The following is a 19,557-nucleotide window of genomic DNA, read 5'->3' as shown; positions in this document are numbered from 1 at the left end:
AGCAACTCACAATTTCCTGCACTTTCGCTGCCCCCCCCAACACACACTTTGTATCCATCGTTCATGCTGTTGTGCATGAGCCAACTACCGGGGAAATCCCAGGTTTCTAAGAGCGTCATGATTAAGCGTTAACTTGCAAGTAGATGCTTGCACCACTACTAGGTGGTGCTGTGCACAATAAACCCGGAAGTAGAGGTGACTACTGGGAGAAGCTGTCAGACCCATATTCTTACTGTTGAGTCCAACATTCAAGATCAAAAGCTCCCATTTTACTAAATAGCCTGCAGTGAGTGAACGGCCAATGCCCATGACACAGAGAACAGTCCTACGGGCATTCACAGCACTGGGCTTTGTGACTGAGCACTGCACGGAGCGGAAGATTTGACACGCTCCCCAAAAAGCAGTGAGCGGGGCTATGGTAGCACTCACACACCAAGCAAGCCTGACCCGAAAGGACCCTGACCCAGGAACCGAACCTCTGAAGAACAGGGCAGGGCTCTGTGCGGTTTGACAAGCTCCTACTGCGATGGCGAGGGCGAGACAGTTTTTGCTGGGATTCCCCTTCTCTTTAACTCCCTGCACTGGCAAAGGGCAAGGCCTCTACATTACAATGAAGAAATAGTTTTATTTGCCTGTGTGTTCAGTGTTTTATCTGGCCTCACGGTCCTCTGCTTAGACCGTTCCATGTTTCTGGACATGCCAGAACTTGACTGCGGTGTGTGAACTTCACTCTTCTATTTTGGTCTGGGGACGGCGACAGGATGGTGGAAAGATTCTTAAGAGCCTCACTCTCTGGCGGACACAGCCCGTTTCAGAATGGTTTATGCACACACTGTCCTGATTTACACGTGGGAAGAGAGGTGATCAATAATTTGTTTTCATGGCCCATGAGGAAAAGCAATTTGCCATCTTGGCTAATAAAGGCTGATCATCATTTCCACCTTTATAATTTTATTTTAGTAATTGTTTTTGTAGGGGTAAGGTGGATGAAAGGGCTGAACAAAGACAGGACACAATTTGTCCTAAGCAGAACTTAATTCCAAGATGGGAGTTTTCTTTGTATGCAATTTTTAAAATAGAAGCAAAATGCTGAATAATTTAAAACACCGAGTCAAGGGAGAGAGGGCCCTGCGCTGCTCTATCAGATGGGCACAGGCTTGTAGATCTTATCACCAAAAGGTCACCAGTTCACTTCTATCGCAGACTGGTAGCAACCAAAAGTTATCATCTGAAATGCTGTTGAGTAGCCAACAGGAAGTGGGTTGGTGGTCTCCCTCCAGTTCCCAGAGAACATGTGCTCACATCACGAAAACCACCATCGGCATCTCAGAAGACAGATCAAAGATTGACCCTGTATGGAGTCTGAATTGCCCTCAAAACAGGGCCGACCCTAGTGGAGGTGCATGGCCCAAGGCAAAGGTGCCTGTGCGGATCCCTTTAACATTGCTAAATAATTACAAAGAAGTTCATGTAATTAAAAAAAACAAAAAACGCAAAAAGCAATCGTGATTTTTCATCTGCCGCCTCCCTGCTCACGGCCTCCTCAGCCTCTCCTCACACACACACTCACAATCATGCCTTCCTCTCCCCCAACACATATAAGTGCATTTCTCTCCTGGCCCTCCACCCTGGTACAATTCTCTACCCCCACCAAACATGCATGCCTTCCTTTCTCCCCCACACATTGTGCATTTCTCTCCTCCCCCCACTCCCTTCCAGCAGAAGAGATGGCAGGCACATGCATGAAGCCCTGCTTTCTTCTTGTCGGCAAGAGGGAAGAGATGAGGATTGCACCAGGGAGACTTTCACATCCAGGGATGTCAACGTGCAGGGCTCGTGGCAATCTGACGCACACTGGCAGGAAACCTGCACTCCCACTGGCTGTGCTCTACCCACTCCACGCATGCATAGAGGACATTTCCATCCAGTAAAGCAAATGTATAACAAAAATGCAGGCTATAAAATCAGAGCAGCTTTAGAGAAATGAATAATACCCTGTACTCCAACCAATCACATAGACTGAGCTCTCTATTTAGCTTAAGATTTAGGTCAGGGATCTCAGGGTTTGTTATTTTATTTATTTATTTGGGGAACATGCACGGTAAATCCATGAATAATAAAACTGAAACAGAAATGAAGTGATTTGTTCCACTGGGCTTTGCACAGGCCCTGTACAGCACACTACCACAGTATTAATCATATCAATGCCCTAAATACTCCCAGACATTGCTGCTTCCAAGCGATCAATATGGCGAGAGGAGGGATGCCGGATCCTGGGTTTCACAGCTCAGCTCCAGCACTGACCAGAGCTGCCCCCTGTAGAAAGAACCTCACCAGACCAAGCAGAGACTTTCCCCCTCAGTTTAATGTATGCAGACTTGTTAAGTTCTGTACAGTATTTAACAAAAGCATTAAGTAAATGCATTAAAAAAAAAAAGAAGAAGAAGTGTGCTTTTTAAACTGCATTCACAATAAAGAGAATTCAGCATCTGAAATTCCTTTCTTGAGCATTTCCACAGGCATGATCCTCAGCAGTTTGTATGTTGGCCTAATATGGATATTCTCTCCACATGAGGACTTTATCCTCAATGTAATGAGGTGTGCATGGCTGTACGCACATCTTAGCATCAGGCTATGCGAACATTTTTGTGCAAACAACTTTACTCCCAGTTTAAGGCGGCATTCAGCACACAAACATAAGGAAACCTCTGTGCACAAATTTAAATTAGTGCTCCCCCATGTAAACCCCCATGTTAATCATAGCAGCTATTACTCCTCAGTACAGAGAGGTGTGCTGGCTTAACTCCCCTTTAATTAAATGTAACTCCTGGACAGAGGTGGAGTAAAGATTCTGGGGTTAGTGTTAGACTGTGGGGCTCAACCTGGAATTCGTGATGCAGGAGTCCTTTACTCAGGATTTTATGCAAAGAAAACATTCCTTGTGCACAAATCGGGTTTTATGTGCATGATATGTTTTGTGCGCAGACATCAAGCTTAAGCGCATATAACACAGCTTGTGTGCATGTCTTAAAACTTTTCAATGCATTAGCACACTATGAGCTGACTGCATGGGGAGTGAAGTCTATTTTTGACATGTGAATAAAAGAAACTATGCACTGAAGTTCAGCTCATATTTTCACTCACATCTTATTACATAGGGGCCTTTGTTGGTTAGCATTCAACAAACTGATTTAGACAAGCTCCGCTGTCAAGAGCCTACCCGCCGGTTGAACAACATCTGGTGCCTTTTTCATTGATATTGCAGGTGTAAGGGATGAAATCGGTGCTGGCATTTCAACCTGCCATTTTTTATACTTTCTGAAATAATTACTGATACAGTGGACATTTCTATGACCTCTGTTGCTGGTGTAGACCTGAGACTTTCTTGCTGGGTGGATTTCCAGCGATCATACAGTCAAGCATTTCCTTTCCGTTCTATCTGTTCGGAAAGAATTTCTGGAGTTCCAGATGAATTCAATTTAATTCCTTTCGAGAGCCCTAGCAGCAAGCTTGCCAGATTACTAAAGCCAGTGTCATTCTTTGAAGATTTGAATTTCAGCACAATTTCACTTTCACAGCAAAGCACAGTACTGATAATAAAGAAGCATCTTTACAAATTTCCCAAGGTTATAAGCAGGTTTGATTAACGTTAGATACAAGTTGCTGACTGGACGCAACTCCTTACCGCAGCCCCAGATTAGCATGGCATGTTAGTCTTAATCGATAAACTGAGCCACTGCACGTGGAAACTCTTACACTGATTTCTACCAGATCGGCAGTTCCTACCTTTAAGTCAAAATGAGCAATCTTCTTGGAGTGGAGATAATTAACACCATCTAAAATCTGCTTGATGAATCTGGTTGCTTCCTCTTCACTCAAAGACTCTTTCTGTGCTAGGAAGTCAAATAGCTCACCTCCAGATACACTGTAAAACATACAAGCAAACTGTCTTTAATCATGGAAAAACAGGAAACCCAAACAGACAATTTATTATTATTATTATTATTATTATTTTTTTTTTTTTTTTTAATAATGACCAAGAAAAATCTTAGGCATAAAATAATAGGTGGAGGGGGAGAAGGACAACCAGCGCCACAGGTCTCTATTCTGTTGGAGACAAAGGAAATGATGATCCCCTTCACTTAGGCAAATAATAATTTATAAAAAGTCCTCTATACTCATGCCCGTGGGTGTCTCCGTATCCCGCTGACTGGCGTATTTCCTTCCTTGGGCCCTCACCAGTCAAATATAAAACAATTTCACCAATGGGGAAAAGCAGAGAAACGTTTGCAAAAAAGAAATTAAAGAGGAGAAGCTTTAAAAGAGCCTTGTGAGGCTCTCTCATTACTTTTTCTTTCTAAACACAACAGAGAAATGACACGTTTCACGGTTCTCCACCAGCATCCAAGGAGTCCTGCAGGAGATGGCGACCTGCACTGCTCCTCTGAAAGAGCACAAATGTTAATGCGTGTGCAGGATGTACTGACAAAAGAAGATAAAAACACGCAGAGAAAAATCCCCCATGTCACCCAAATACTAGCGGCGGGATAGTTCAGAAAATTGCTGATTCACTTTACGGATATGTCCTATTTAGGGCTTACAGGAAAGAATCCTTCAAGAACCGGCAAAATGACAATCGCTCAGCTGTTCTCTCTGATTTCATAAAGGAGTCCAGAGGTGAGGGATTGGGAGTGCGGAGGAGAATTGACAACTACACACTTCTCACCCAGCAGTCACTTGAGAATCTGTGACTCTTGATATATAACTGTTATATCTAAGTCAATGATGCTGCAGGAGTCTGGTGGTGGCAGAGGGTTGGGGGGGGGGAGAGGCAGGGGGGTTGCGGAGGGACTGACAAGAACAGGAGGGCAACTTCCGATGAAGATGTCACTTCTGCAATGATATACAAGGACATTAAAAGTCATGCTTACAGGGAGGACAGACAGGGTAACTTTAAAACACAGCAGAAATCCAGAGAAAAGGACAACAAAAAATAATCCTTACAAGCAGCAACAAATTCATGAATAGGGCCCACTTGCTGTTAGTCTGAAACATGAATATGTTACATTTGGCGGCTCATGGGGCAATCACACTAGCCACTGCACTCACCCCTGCCACTGCCCAACTCTGTCAGAGGCCTTCTGTTGTGGCGGTGTCCGGCTGTCGCCGAACGCCACCAACCATCGCTGATGCCGCCATCCCAGCCAGGCTGCTGCCTTCCCAATAAGTGCTCAGAATAAGAGCACAGAGACGAAAGGCTCCATTCTGCATGAAATGTGAGCTGCGTGACCAGCAGTCACTGAGTGCATATGGGTAGGCAGAAGCATCACGTGCCGTTAGCACAGCAGAGCTAACAGAAATAATAATTCTGCAACCTGCGTTACAACGAAGTAGGGCACGCCACACTACTGCACCCAAGATTTCTCTCAGCAGTAAATAGGAGCCTGCATATTTAAGGCCACAGTTGCTGGCTTCTTTCTGAGAATCCCAGATCTTGCTTCACGTCTGCAAGCTATGGGAGGTTAAGGCCTCGTTGCTACCATGCTGCTGTGTGAAAGTTTTCAGCTTTAACTCACATTTCCAGCGATTGAGTAAGCAGAAAAAGAGGCTAAGAAGAGGGATTGTGTCCAGCTATACGAACCTACTGCAGAGGATCTGGGAGGAGATACAGAGAAAGGAAGCAGAAGCTGGGAGAACTTCTGTTGGAGCTGGTTCCTTTACTGCAAGTTGCAGTCAAGCTCCTGCTGCTGGACTGTAATTACGGGTAATTACCTATCCCAGCTGGTCATGAATGACTCAATGCAATTCCATGATGTGACCACACTTTGGGGTAGATTTTAAAAGGAGTTACCCGGCGCGCACACATGTATGCCCGATTTTATAACTTGCACAATTGTGCTGCCTTCCCCCATTCCCTTCCCCCTAGCCTGACCTTCCCACCCCTTCCTCTAACCTTCCCCCCCCCAGCCTTACTCTAACCCCCCCCCCCCCCGACCCTTGTCTTACCTTTTGCGCCTGCCGGCAGCCTGCAAGCACACAATCCTCCAACCCCGCCCCACCCAAGCTCCACCCCTTTGGTAAAGCCCTGGGACTTAGACGTGTCCCGGGGCTTTATCTGCGTCACCGGGCCTTTCTAAAATAGGCCCGGCGCGCGTAGGTCTTTTAAAATCAGCCCCTTTGAGTATTGTGTGCCATTTTGGTCACTGCATCTCAAAAAAGATATAGAAGAATTAGAAAAGGTACAGAGAAAGGTGACCAAAATGATAAGGGGAGTGGAACGATTCCCCTTTAAGGAAAGGTTAAAGAGGTTAGGGCTCTTCAGCTTCGAGAAGAGACGGCTGAGGGGAGATATGTAGAGGTCTATAAAATAATTAGTGGAGTGAACCGGTATATGCAAATCAGTTGTTTATTCTTTTAAAAACTACAAAGACTAGGGGACATTCAATTAAGTTACTAGGTGATACATTTAAGACAAATAGGAGAAAATATTTTTTGACCCAACACATAATTAAATTCTGGAATTCATTTCTGGAGGATGTGGTGGCAGCTGTTAGTGTAAGTGGGTTTAAAAAAGATTTGGACAAGTTCCTGGAAGAAAAGTCCATAAACCATTATCAAGGTGGACTTGGGGAAATCCACTGCTTACCTCTAGGATAAGAGGCATGGAATCTATCGACCTTTTACGAGCCTGTCAGGTACTTATGACCTGGACTGGCCACTATGGGATACAGGATATTAGGCTCGATGAACCTTTGATCTGACCCAGTAAATCTTATGTTCTTATTAACTGTATCTATTCTCTCTATCTCACTGCATTACTTACTTTTGCTTTATGTTAGACAGGGAAGAGAGAGGTTTTCTTAAAATTGACAAGGAGGTGAGCTTTCTCTATAGCTGTACATGACTTTAGAACAGCCTACCAGATGATATTTGCCTATCAAAAGATTCTCAGTTTCGAAGAAGTGTTAAGACATGGTTGTTCCATGATACTTTTCCAAACTGTAGTAGTTAAATGGGATATTTTAAGCTGATTCTAAGGATTCTGTGGTTTGATTAGTGCAACATGCTGGATTTCAGTGCTGGGTTGTGGGGGATGATGAACCTGTGGAAATATTTATTTAGTGGGAATATTTTTACCGAGCCAGTTCCACAGAAGGGGGTGGCAAACAAGAATTGAAAGGCTGACCTCAAAGCAGGGGTGGTAGTGTGCCATGTTAAAGCTTCCATTAAATATAGGGGTCCTATTCCATAAAAAGTACTTATAGACCAGCACCAGGATTTAACATTTCCAACCCTAAATGGACTGGTAACCAATGCAGGTCCTTGGAGTATGGAAATAATATGGTCCCATTTCTGTTTCCCAGTGATAAATTGTAATCTTTTTAGAATAGCTACTGGAGTCAACCTTTTCAAGCTCAAGGCACACCTATATTAACAAAAATGCTGTGTGGCATACAAAGCTCCATGAAGCAAGCAATGTGGACATGGAGAGGACTTATATGGCAAAAGATGATATTAGGAAGCACTGAAAACCCCACAAGTCTTTCTTCCAAATATTAAAACAAAGGGGGTGGATAATTTGGCTAACTCTGAATATCTGATTAGTACAACATGCTAACTCTGAATATCAGAGTTAGCAGGCTAACTAAGCTGGCTAACAACTCTTCCCAGTTATGACCCTGGAATGCCACTAACTCAGTACCTGTTTCACTAAGGCTTTTTCCCACAGACACAAAATGGTAGAAAAGCCTTAAGGAATCTGGCCCTTAGCTGGTTACATTCTAGCCAGCTAAAATTTAGCTAGATAAGTGCCCACATGTTCATTTAATGGGCTAACTTCTGAGTTAGCCGGCTAAATGCTTCTGCATATGGACCTCATTGATGCCATTCGCATGGCTTCTGGCCTCTTGCTGCAATGAACCAAACTAGAACAGAGGGAAGCAGGATTTCCAAAAAGAAGAGGGAAAACCTCTGGGCAGCTGCAAATGAAAGCTCATGGTGGTGTAGCCCAGCAGGTGCCAGTGCCGACTGAACTGGAAGCCCCTAGGAGCCAGGGGAAGCTGCTGCATCAAGAGATAAAAGTGGGCCTATGCAGCTGCTGTACTACATTCATCCCAGGGCGCGCTGTGCACTAGTGTCACGCATAGTGCCGAAGGGAGCTAGCAGGGAAGATGAGAACTGTTTGCAAGCTGCTGCTTTTTGTCCTATGCTACAGAGTTTGAGTTTAGGTAGGGTGATATTCAGGGCCAGTGCTGAGCTACACCCTGTGCGGTCGAAGGTGCAGTCCCGCCTCCAATGTCACAACTGCGCTGGAAGTTTCCTTGGCAGAGTCTCTGCCCTACCCCCCCCTTTCCCCCGCACACCTCTTTCTCTCACCTTTCCCTCTCCTCAGCGCTTCAAATCCAGCTGCTCCTTTTGCCTCCGCTCTTCCTCCTGTGCAGTTCTAACTGCTGACAACTGAACCACATGGGCCACGGGAAGGAGAGGGACAGGTGCCGGCTGCAGAGGGAGGCTGCATTTCTCTCTTGGCATCGCCCCATCTTGGTGCTCCAGGCTTTGCCCCTTGCGATGGCCCAGGCTGCTGCTGCTCCTCCATTCTAAGGGCCTGATTTATTAAGGGTTTTCTCCCATTCTGTGTTTATGGAAAAAGACCTTGATGAATCAGGCCCTACCATGCAGGAAAGGGGGAGCTCGGTTACCCCTGTGGCCCAATCTTGCTACTCTGCAGTTCTTTCTCTGCCTTGACGCCAGTGTCATGGCTCTCAAGCTTGAAAGGTGATAATTTCATCATCCTTCTGGAGGCTGCCAGGAGCGTAAGATGTGCTATCTTTTGTGTGTTTGTCACATGGATTTCTGAACTGTTGCTCAGTACTTGGTGGTGGTGGTGTGGGGCACAGTATTTTCTTTTAAAAGAATTTCTTGTAGCTGTAAATTCTGCTGTTTGTCTGCCTGGTTTCTCAGCCCTCAACAAGCACAGCAGCCCACTCCCAATCCTACACAAATCTTTACAGTATTGAAAACAAACACTTGGTGCTGTAATTCAACCTACAGTTTATTTGTATAAGCCGGGCATCATCATCCTGAGCTCACGCAGCACTGACCTGATGAAGAGAGAAAGGCCCGGCTCTCGAAAGCTGCTCACAAAAGTATCACGTTTGTCCAATCAAAAGGTACCACCTACAACTTGGGTGCTGACATTTATTTCTAGGTTGAAAAAAACAAACCAAAAAAAAAGGACCCAACTTTCACTAGACCGTGCACTTATCCTAGGCAGGCGATGAATGAAACCATTCAGAGACTTCGCTCATGGACTGATTAAATCAAAATGGGCAACAAAAGAGAGTTAATAGACGGCTTGGCAAACATGAAGTTGCTGCGGGAGGGGCTGTGTTCACTTTCGGGAGACTTCTGAACCTCCATTAGTCACAACAGGCAGACAGCGCTTACATATTTAAAGTAAACGCCTCTCCCCCATCCGAGTAAGTGAAACAGCACGGAGACAGAAAGCACGACTGCTTTACTGCGTTTAGGCTGCTCGCAGTCATTCAGGGCTGCCAAGCTTCAGCTGCAGCCTGGCAGGGATTTCATGGGGGTCACGTGATGAGCTATTGCTTGCTGATAAGCAATCATCTTACTGAAGAGTGCCAAATCGGAATTTTATGGGTACACTAACAGCGTCAGACAAAGTTATATTGACTTGCACCCATGCCGTGGTCTTGGCTGTGTGGTGTAAGCCCCTTTTAAGATGTAAAATTAAATTCCACCTTATTTACAGGGGAAATGCTGAAACAGTGTTTAGGTTGTTTCTGTCCCATGCATGCACTCGGAGGTCTCCTTCAACAACCTATAGGGAACAGGCCGGGGTTTTTATGAATCACTTCCAGAAATCCACGAGGGCTTTATCTTCTGATACAGTGCAGTACCTGAATATCTATAACTTTGAAGTGCTGAAAAGTGTAATATTAAAAATACAGAAATGGCAATTGCTTCAATACATAACCAACTGGAGAAACGTTACAAAAAAACAGAGAGAGAGGGGGAGAGAGAGAGAGATCTTCCTTTTAGATGATTTATTGAGGCACCAAAGCAGTAAGCAAAAATGAAGGAGGTCCTCCACAGTGCATGCTGCACCCAACAATGTGTTCCACAGTGAAATTCCCATTACAATGTATTAGCGTGCCTTGAAATGTGGATTTCGCAGTGGAACACATTGCTGAATGCTTCACATACAGTTTTTCCATCTTACACAGATACTTTCACTAAAAAAGGTGCAAGTCTGGCCTTCAAGCATTAAGCAGGAGAAACATTTTCAATACTATCAGAAAAGAGAGGTATTCTTATTCCTCTTAGGCTTAAGCAGAAGACTTTCCAACTCTCCTACACAGACTCCTGACTTCTCTCCGTTTTCTCTTGCAGTGCCCTCCCGTGGTCAGACCAAGTACTGCAACAGCATCGGTTAAGTAAGCGGCTTCGGGTCCCATTCGCTTCTCTGCTCAAGCCACATCCAAATGAGCAGCAGTTATTTCCATACGAGTGGCCACTACAGTAGCGTTCCTATCCCCAGGGGCTGGGAGTGCTATTTCAGCAGCCTTTGCTAGTCTGAGATTTGTTGAAATAAGGGTCAACACAAATTGTAGGTGATACCTTTGTATTGGACTAACTCAATACATCTGTAACTTGCTTTCAAAAGCTGTTCTGCCTTCATGTCAGTGACGAAACAGTGCAGTTACACTGGTTTTACCTAGTAGAGTCATCCAGGCATGAGAGTGTCTATTTATTTAATAACATTTACATTTTGTATGTAACTATGCATTTAATTTATATTCTGCTTTTCAGGCACATTCAGATAATGTAGGAGGTATTTCCCTATGCCCAGAGGGCTGCCATTTTCCAGAGCTAAGGGACACTCCGGGCCACCACCAGACTATCAGGGAGTCTTAGTTAGGCCCCCCTCCCCCAGACAACCAAACATTATTCCATGTAAGGGGGGATGGATGGGAGGAGATGGGGACCCCACCAGACAGCAGGGATCCAGAGATTATGGTGTATGTTTAGGGTGGGGGCCAGGAGGTCCTGATACTTGAGGGGGGGGGGTTGTTTTTGATAGGGGGGTTGTTGTGATGGGAGGTATTTGGGAAGGGGTAGGGCATCGCCGCTGGAGAAATTTTTATACTTTTAATACCGTAATTGTAACTTCTTTAGGCTGCGCAGGGGGTCTCGGAAGACCCCCAGGGGAATTTAGGCTCATTGCAGGAGGGTTTGTAAGGCCCTTTAAGAAGTATCCAGGACATCGATATCCCTGGGATTGGATAACTGCAACTCCTTGAAATGCATTAATATAACATGGCTGACTTGTTTTTGAGGCCAGCTGCATTATTTTATTTAGATTATATTATCTATGCTTTGCACACATTCATTAATTTTATCTATGCTTTGTATACATTAATTAATGTTATCTATGCTTTGCACGCATTAATTAATTTTGTGCATTCAAATTCATGCAAAACAACTTATTTCAATAAGGGGGCAGATTTTTGCTGGGAAAAATAAACGCATTTCTCAAAGGGAGTTGCAACTTTTTTTTTTTAAAAAACCCCAGCATATACAGACAACCCCATGCCTAGCTGATTCTGTGCAATTTCACGACAACCACATTACTTATCCTGAGATGAAAGACTGAGCTCTGCTCACCAGTATATTAACGGAAGAGCTATTCTACGCCTTCCTCCATTTTGAAATGGCTTTGCAGCCCCTGGTTTCCTGCAGCATATTTTTCAAGATTCAGTGGCAAGAGCAAATTCTGGGGCAGATTTTTCAAATTTTTTGCAGCGCTATGTGGCACATTAGCATAAAGATTCACACCTCTATGCAAAAGCAGTCAATTCTGGAAAGGACTGAATTACACAGTCTAGGTAAACAAATAAGCATGGGTGTAGCTTGCTTGTTACAGCAGTTACTACCCCGGATCAATTAAGCCTGATATTTCACTTTCAATACATATCCAGAGTAGCTCTCTGCTTCAACAGCAGGGGGGAATGAAGAAAGGTGGATTTATATTCAGATAACAACCAACAAGGACTAAATTGCACAGGCTGGGTAAACAAGCGTGGGAGTAGCTTGCTTATTGCGGCGGTTACCACCCCTAACCAATTAAGCTAGATACTTCACTTAGAAGCAGTTCCAGCACTGCTCTCTACATTAAGGGCAGGGTGGAAGGGAAATAGAACTAAAATGTTACATTAATGGCGGGGGTGGATGGGAAACAGAACCAAAAGATTACCAAATGCCAAGAGTAACAGATAAATATGAGAGAGAGAGAGAAAAAAAAAAAGTGTGAAAGCTTGCTGGGCAGACTGGATGGGCCATTTGGTCTTCTTCTGCCGTTGTTTCTGTGAAAGAGAATGAGAGGAAGCTTGTGCACATGCCGACACCCCGCCTCACCCTGGTCTGCGAGGAGTGGAAACCAAATGTTCCCAAGTATGCAGTTAGGTGTGGATTAGGAATTAATCAGCTTGGAGGTTGCTGGGGGGTGGGGGTGGGGGGCTTCAGGGAGGAGAGAAATCATACTGCATTGGTGGCCTGCAAGGTCTTTGCTATCCCTAAAATTCTGCTGCCCTAGGCACAGGCCTAGTGTCCCTGTGCACACCCCCAGGCCTGGCACTGTACCAGCAATCAGACAGTGGAGCACCAATGACGGCTAAAAAGGGGTTCCACATCATTTTAGCATGGCTCTGAAGTCTACAAATTGCAGAAATGATGGCGACGGTGCCACTCAGTCCTTACTTAAATGACAGCACCAACGGCAGAAGGACATCTAACGACAGGGCCAGGCCTAATCCTGCTAGCACTCACTGCCAATGGCACTACTGCTATTAGGTCATGGGATTTAATGTTAACCACTGCACCAAATATAGCATTACGTTTTAGCAGGCTTTCGCTGTTAACCAGTGCCCATGGGGTACGGCCACTGATTGGGCAATCCCGATGCTCATTTATTAGGGAAGACTGTCAGCACAGTCTCCCTTACCTCTGGCACTGTGCTGTAATCATTTCATTGCAATTATGCTTGGCTTACCTTATTATATAAAGCTAAAATTAAAAATACTACCAAAGAACTTCGTATATAAGGTTTCACTGGCATGGCTGAGGGAGAAAGGAAAAGAGAGTGAAAGAATGGGTGTGTGTAGGGGGGATGGGCAGCAAGACAGAGGAAGTAAACCAAATGGGGAAGGAAGCAAAGATGCAGGCTGCCAGACTGACAGACAAAGCGTCTGTGTCACTGCGGCACGGGGCCGGAGGTCTTCCCCTGCCATCAGCTTCAAGGATTCTACCACTCACAGGTCTCTGAAAGTTCACCAAGTTTGTCTCACTAATGCCCTGAAAATACTACATTTCTACTTTCCACAGCACACCCAGCTGGGGGCTCCAAGGTCTATGTAACAAACATCAGAAAGAAGGACGGATGTTTATCAAAACCAGCGCTTCCCTTGCACGGGGATGATAAGCGTTCATTTACAATAATATTCTTTAAAAAAACAAACAAAAAAAACCTGGTGGCAGCACCTCTTTCAAAATCTTGGCGGGGTGTCAGCCCCACAGCACCAGGTATGCCGAGATGCCCCATTACAACCCAGACTCCTGTGCTGGGCATGCCAGCAAACCTGTGGCTGGGCGCAGGCAGGCAGACATACTTCGGAAAGGTGTTTTTACTCAGGGGGAGGACTGGTGTCTGCTTAGCAGTGATCTCATTCTGCCTTCGGGCCAATACCTGTTAATAACTTCCACAGTTTGGCAGTCAGCAAGTTCCTTTCAGAAGCTACCCTTCTGCCCGGGACACCTTTCTGGCCCTTCCTGTTCCGCCTCCTCCTCCTGCTGGCACAAAGGATGGGAAACTTCTCCTACTCACAGCTCCAGAATCAGCACCACGTCCGTCCTGTTCTCGTAGACGTCGTGCAAGGTGATGATGTTGGAGTGCTGAAGCTGCTGCAGAATATTCACCTCCCGTTCGATCTCCTCCCGCCTTACCCCCCGGCGGCTGGCCCGGCTCTGCCGTTTCTTGATGAACTTGGCCGCATAGTCCACCCCCGTGCCGGTCTCACGGGATTTCTTCACTATGGCGAACTGACCACTACAAAAAAAAAAAAAAAAAAAAAAAGACGACAAAATAAGCAGTCTGTAATTAATTTGGGTGCCTGTGGCATTATTGTCCAGTCGTGGTGTATGGACAGTAAGAATAATTATACGCACTGGACGTCATGCTCCTAGGGTATGCACAGTACTGCACACGATATATTCAATATAAAACTTCCCGCGCCGCAGCACTTGGTTAAACTGAAGTTTTAGCAGTGAATTAATACTCAGAATTGTTTTGGCCTGGCAGTTTCCTCCTGCTCCTCTGGGTGCTTCCAGCTCAACTGGAACAGGTCTCCACTGGGCTCCAGGCTTCATTTGAAACTGCCCAAGGTTTTTTTTTTTCTCTGTTTTTATAGCCTGTGCAGAGGCAATTTTTTGGCCGGTGGGTGGGGGTAGGGCTCAGCCCACAGCTCCCTGCACATCCTGGCACACATGTACCTTAAGCCCAGGCAGTAGATTCAAGAATTTCTGATGCATTTTTGCACCGCACAGTCAGTAAGAGATTATATTGCGGTAAAGGTTTTACCTGGTTATAGAAATATACAACAGACCCAATTCTCATCCTTTACCTATGGTAAAAAGTCCTTGAAAACAGACTCCATCACATTTCTCATATTTGCAAGATACACAGAACAGTATTTTTTTTTTTTGAGGGGAGGGGGCTGGTAGAGGATTGAGATCCAGCACCATGAGCCTTCATTCGTAGCCCCCTATCTTATATACCCCTCCCAGAGGGTTTCTCGCCCCCTATCTTATAAACCCTCCCAACTCACCTCACCCGGTCAACACAGTGATGGTCCTAGGCCGAAGGGCCACGTGCCAGGGTTCCTTCCAGAACCCGATAGCCATGGATCCTGAATTGGGCCACTAAGTATTCCCATTGCATTCCCCGTTACACCCCACCCCCCAGGACTTGTGAGTGCTGCCTCTGCAGCATCCCTAGCAGTGGCCAACCCGGGCAACAGAAGACTTGACCTCGGTATTGAACCGCAGCACTGCTACTGAGCCAGCCCCACAAAAAATGTTAATGTATCAACAGCTTTATTTTATAATTGTAGGCAAGTGGTGCCAAACAACACTTATTAAGCACTGAAGTATTAACCTGTCTAGTTTTCCATCAAGGAAAGAAAGGCTTCAATCTTGGATTAATGCTAATAAACTCATTTAACATTTCATACATTAAAAAAAACCAAACCACTTAAATTGTAGTATTCCCATGGATAATACAGTCATGATTTATTAAATAAAAAAGAACAAGGCAGAAAAAGGAGCGTAAAATATTATTTTAATTTTAAGATGAACCTTCCTTATAATGTGAAAAGCCCTGATTCACTAAGGAACTGGTCCCTTGTAGCGTCGATGAGGTACAATGTTTAGTAAATCTGACCTAATCCATATTTCCTCCGAGAATTCTTTAGGTGCACACAAACAAAGAAACACAAAATATGACGACAGACAAAATCTTCAAGGCTTATCTAAGGATGCCCATTTTCCCCGAGCTGCTGTAATTTCGCTGATCCCCCTTGATCTCCATCTTGACCCTCATATGTCCTCGCGCCTAGGGATTCTCTCTGCTTGCCCCATGCTTCTTTTCTTCCCCCTGCCCCCACCAAAGCTCCCCCGGGAGAACGCTCCGTGTACCAGCACCCTGTCTGTGAGGCTCATCCCAAACAATAAAGTGCAGCTGAAAACTGCGCGCTGAAATTCAGCACACACAGCTCTTTTTCAATGCACAGGTTAACTGGTTTTTTTGTTTTTTTTTTTTTACTTCCCAGGCAGTAAGCTAACGATATGCTAATACATCAGGAGTTTAAAAAGCGTGCTGACTGGAAAACATGCGCGCAAACCAGAGTTAACATGTGCGCTCACCCCTTTATCATTTTGGTCGCCCTTCTCTGTCCCTTCTCCATCGTAATTATATCTTTTTTGAGATGAGGCAACCAGAATTGTACACAGTATTCAAGGTGCGGTCTCACCATGGAGCGATACAGAGGCATTATGACATTTTCTGTTTTATTCACCACTCCCTTCCTAATAATTCCTAACATTGTTTGCTTTTTTGAATGCTGCAGCACACTGAGCCAACGATTTTAAAGTATTATCCACTATGATGCCTAGATCTTTTTCCTGGGTGGTAGCTCCTAATATAGAACCTAACATCGTGTAACTACAGCAAGGGTTATTTTTCCCTACATGCATCACCTTGCACTTGTCCACATTAAATTTCATCTGCCATTTGGATACCCAGTCTTCCAGTCTTGCAAGGTCCTCCTGTAATGTATCACAATCCACTTGAGATTTAACTACTCTGAATAATTTTATATCATCGGCAAATTTGATAACCTCACTCGTCGTATTCCTTTCCAGATCATTTATATATATATATATATATATATATATATATATATATATATATATTGAAAAGCACGGGTCCAAGTACAGATCCCTGAGGCACTCCACTGTCCACTCCCTTCCACTGAGAAAATTGACCATTTAATCCTACTCTCTGTTTCCTGTCTTTTAGCCAGTTTGCAATCCATGAAAGGAAATCGCCACCTATCCCATGACTTTTTACTTTTATTAGAAGCCTCTCATGAAGGACTTTGTCAAACGCCTTCTGAAAATCCAAATACACTACATCTACCGGTTCAACTTTATCCACATGTTTATTAACCCCTTCAAAAAAATGAAGATTTGTGAGGCAAGACTTGCCTTGGGTAAACCCATGCTGACTGTGTTCCACTAAATCATGTCTTTATATATGTTCTGTGATTTTGATGTTTAGAATAGTTTCCACTATTTTTCCTGGCACTGAAGGCAGGCTCACTGGTCTATAGTTACCCGGATCGCCCCTGGAGCCCTTTCTAAATATTGGGGTTACATTGGCCACCCTCCAGTCTTCAGGCACAATGGATGATTTTAATGATAGGTTTCAAAGTTTAACTAATAGATCTGAAATTTCATTTTTTAGTTCCTTCAGAACCCCTCTGGTTCCTTCAGCCCGCATTCCCCCAATTTACCCAGACCCTTAATCCAGTTGTTTTAGGCCTAAAATAGATTCATGCAGACGTACACCTCATCAAGAGCAGAAGTAAATAAGTGCGGGTAACAGACCGCCCTGCACTGTGGCCACTGGATTTAAAATGCGGATTTACACATGTAAATGTTGGCCCCGCCCTGGAATGCACCTGACACACCCTAACTCCGCCCCTTATTCCATGCATTGGGTTGCTCGTGCATATTATTGGCCATTTTAAAATACGAGTTGCTCACCCTTGGCCCAGATATTCATGTGTATGGGTCTTTTAACATGAGCCACTCTTAAAATTCACTCCCCCCCTCCCCCCCCAGCATTCACTGCCCACTGAGTGTTGGCAGCAGCAGGAGACAAGGAGCTCAGTCAGCCAAATGTGGCAGCCAAGGTGATTAACTTAACTAGCTGCCCGCATCAAGCTGACTTCTCCCTTCTCCTGCTCTTGAATGTAGAGAGAGCTGGTCCATTTTGATTTCATGTGTGTCTCTGCCCCCTCTCTCCCTTTTGTTTAAAATTTGGAAGAGAGACTGGTGGGGCTTTCATTGTTTCTGTAGCTCTTCTTTTGGCCATATCAGCCCTCTCCATGTCCTGTGGAGGCTGGTGTGCTACACATTTTTGTTAATGTGGGTATGCCTTGGGCTTGCTGAAGTTCGGAAACACTCATCTAAAATGGATCCGTTTCCAGAATAAGATGCTGTTGGCTCAGCATCCCCTGACCTCCCCACCACCTCTTTAATGTCATCTCGTTGCATCCCAGCACCGTAACACCCCCTTCAGTAATGTCATCTCATTGCATTCCAGTACTGTAACTGTTGCGGTCCCGCCCCTCTCCTGATAGGGCTCAGGCCCGCCTACCTCCGCTCCAGTAGTCGCCTGATTCCGCCCGGTCCGGGTCCCGGTGGTCTCTCTCTTCCCACGTGGCGGTCGCCATTGCAGGCCTGCTCCTCTCCGGTCTTGCGCGAGGACGTCCTTCTTGTGCGCCCAGCTCCCGGAAGCCCGGCCCCGCCCTCGCGGCTGACGTCACGCCCGGCTCCCGCTATAACCGGCATTCAGACGTTCCCTAAACGCCTTGCAACGAGGTTCCCAACTTCTTGAGTTGCTTCCAGTTGCGTTCCTGTTGATCTCCAGCCTGCCTGCCTCTGACTCCGGTTTGCTTCTGACTCCACTACAGCCCGCCGCCTGCCTCTGACTCCAGTTTGCTTCTGACTCCGCTTCAGCCCGCTGCCTGCCTCTGACTCCGGTTTGCTTCTGACTCCGCTACAGCCTGCTGCCTGCCTCCGACCCCGGTCTGCTTCCGACTCTGCTACAGCCCGCTGCCTGCCTCAGATTCTGGTTTGCTTCCGACTCCGCTGCAGCCTCCGGCCTGCCCTGCCTTCACCCGACCTTCTGCTCAGCGCAGCCGGCTCCCAACCCTACCCGGGTATCACAAACTCTTATCTCACTCTGCCTGCCTTGGCTCCGGCGCCCCTGCTGGTTCAGTCCTTCGACCCACTCTTCCTCTGCTGCTGATAGGCCTCCGGCCTTCTCTCCGCCTCAGCCTTTCTGGACATTCCTTAACAGCGCCTAAGTCCCAAGGGCCCGGGTCCCTACGGGCTCCTCCCGGGGGGTCCCCGGCTCCGGGTGAAGCCTTACCAGGCTGTGTCTCCGCCTCCCGGCCTACCCTGTCACCCTCGGTAGGTCGGCCCAAGGGTCCACTATCCTTTCCAGCAGCATCAAGCCGCAACAGTAACCTTTCTTAAACATTCGGTCCCATTTTATTACAGCCTGAACACAAACCACATTTATACTTCTTATTCTGGCCCCAAGAACCAATGTTTACGGGGAAGGCGTGCAGCTTCTTTAAAGCACTGTCTACATTTAGCAATGAACTGGTTAAGTCCTATATAGAAGAGGAGGAGATACAAGCTGGTCCATGCTTCATTTCTGAACTGCCTGCAAATGATCTGTCTGGCTCTCGCAGGAGACTGCTGTTGACTCTGGAAATCCCGTATCACAGATTACTGGATACATCGCCCAACATCCTCTTCCAGTAAGAAAGGCAGCAGTGGTTTCAATAAATAATGGGCAGAGAGAAAGATCAATAAAGATTATTCGAGTGGACCAGCAAGGTGCCCACACTACTTTATCCAATAAATAATGGAACACACAGATTTGTGCAACCAGACAAAAGCACAACACACACCACTTGTTAAGTAACCCAGACAGTAGTCAGAATGATCTCTTGTTGTTTTTCCAAGGGTCGTTAACTGGTCTCTCAAAGGCACAAGGTGCATAAATCAGTCTGCTCACACAGTTTTAAAACAGCGCGTCTTTTGCTGAAGGATGGGTTCACGCCCTGTGGCCTCTGTAATGGAAAAGGTTCTACAAAAAAATCATGAGTGTGAAACCCC

At 45.7% G+C, this 19,557-nt stretch overlaps 1 protein-coding gene across 7 annotated transcripts in view; it reads right to left on the bottom strand.

Annotated features, from left to right (window-relative positions):
• DAPK2 (death associated protein kinase 2) overlaps positions 1–19,557 on the bottom strand; it is a 157,147-nt gene that overhangs the window by 46,081 nt on the left and 91,509 nt on the right. For 6 of the 7 annotated variants that reach the window (XM_029575121.1, XM_029575122.1, XM_029575123.1 and 3 more), the window contains 2 exons: positions 13,907–14,128; positions 3,787–3,925 (listed from right to left, as the gene is read on the bottom strand). In XM_029575121.1, coding sequence (XP_029430981.1) covers positions 3,787–3,925; positions 13,907–14,128 — 361 coding nt within the window. The other variant, XM_029575124.1, reaches the window with a different exon arrangement.

Source organism: Rhinatrema bivittatum, chromosome 13, assembly GCF_901001135.1.
Source record: "Rhinatrema bivittatum chromosome 13, aRhiBiv1.1, whole genome shotgun sequence".
Taxonomy (NCBI): Eukaryota; Metazoa; Chordata; class Amphibia; order Gymnophiona; family Rhinatrematidae; genus Rhinatrema; species Rhinatrema bivittatum.
This window is presented reverse-complemented; position numbering and strand designations above follow the sequence as displayed.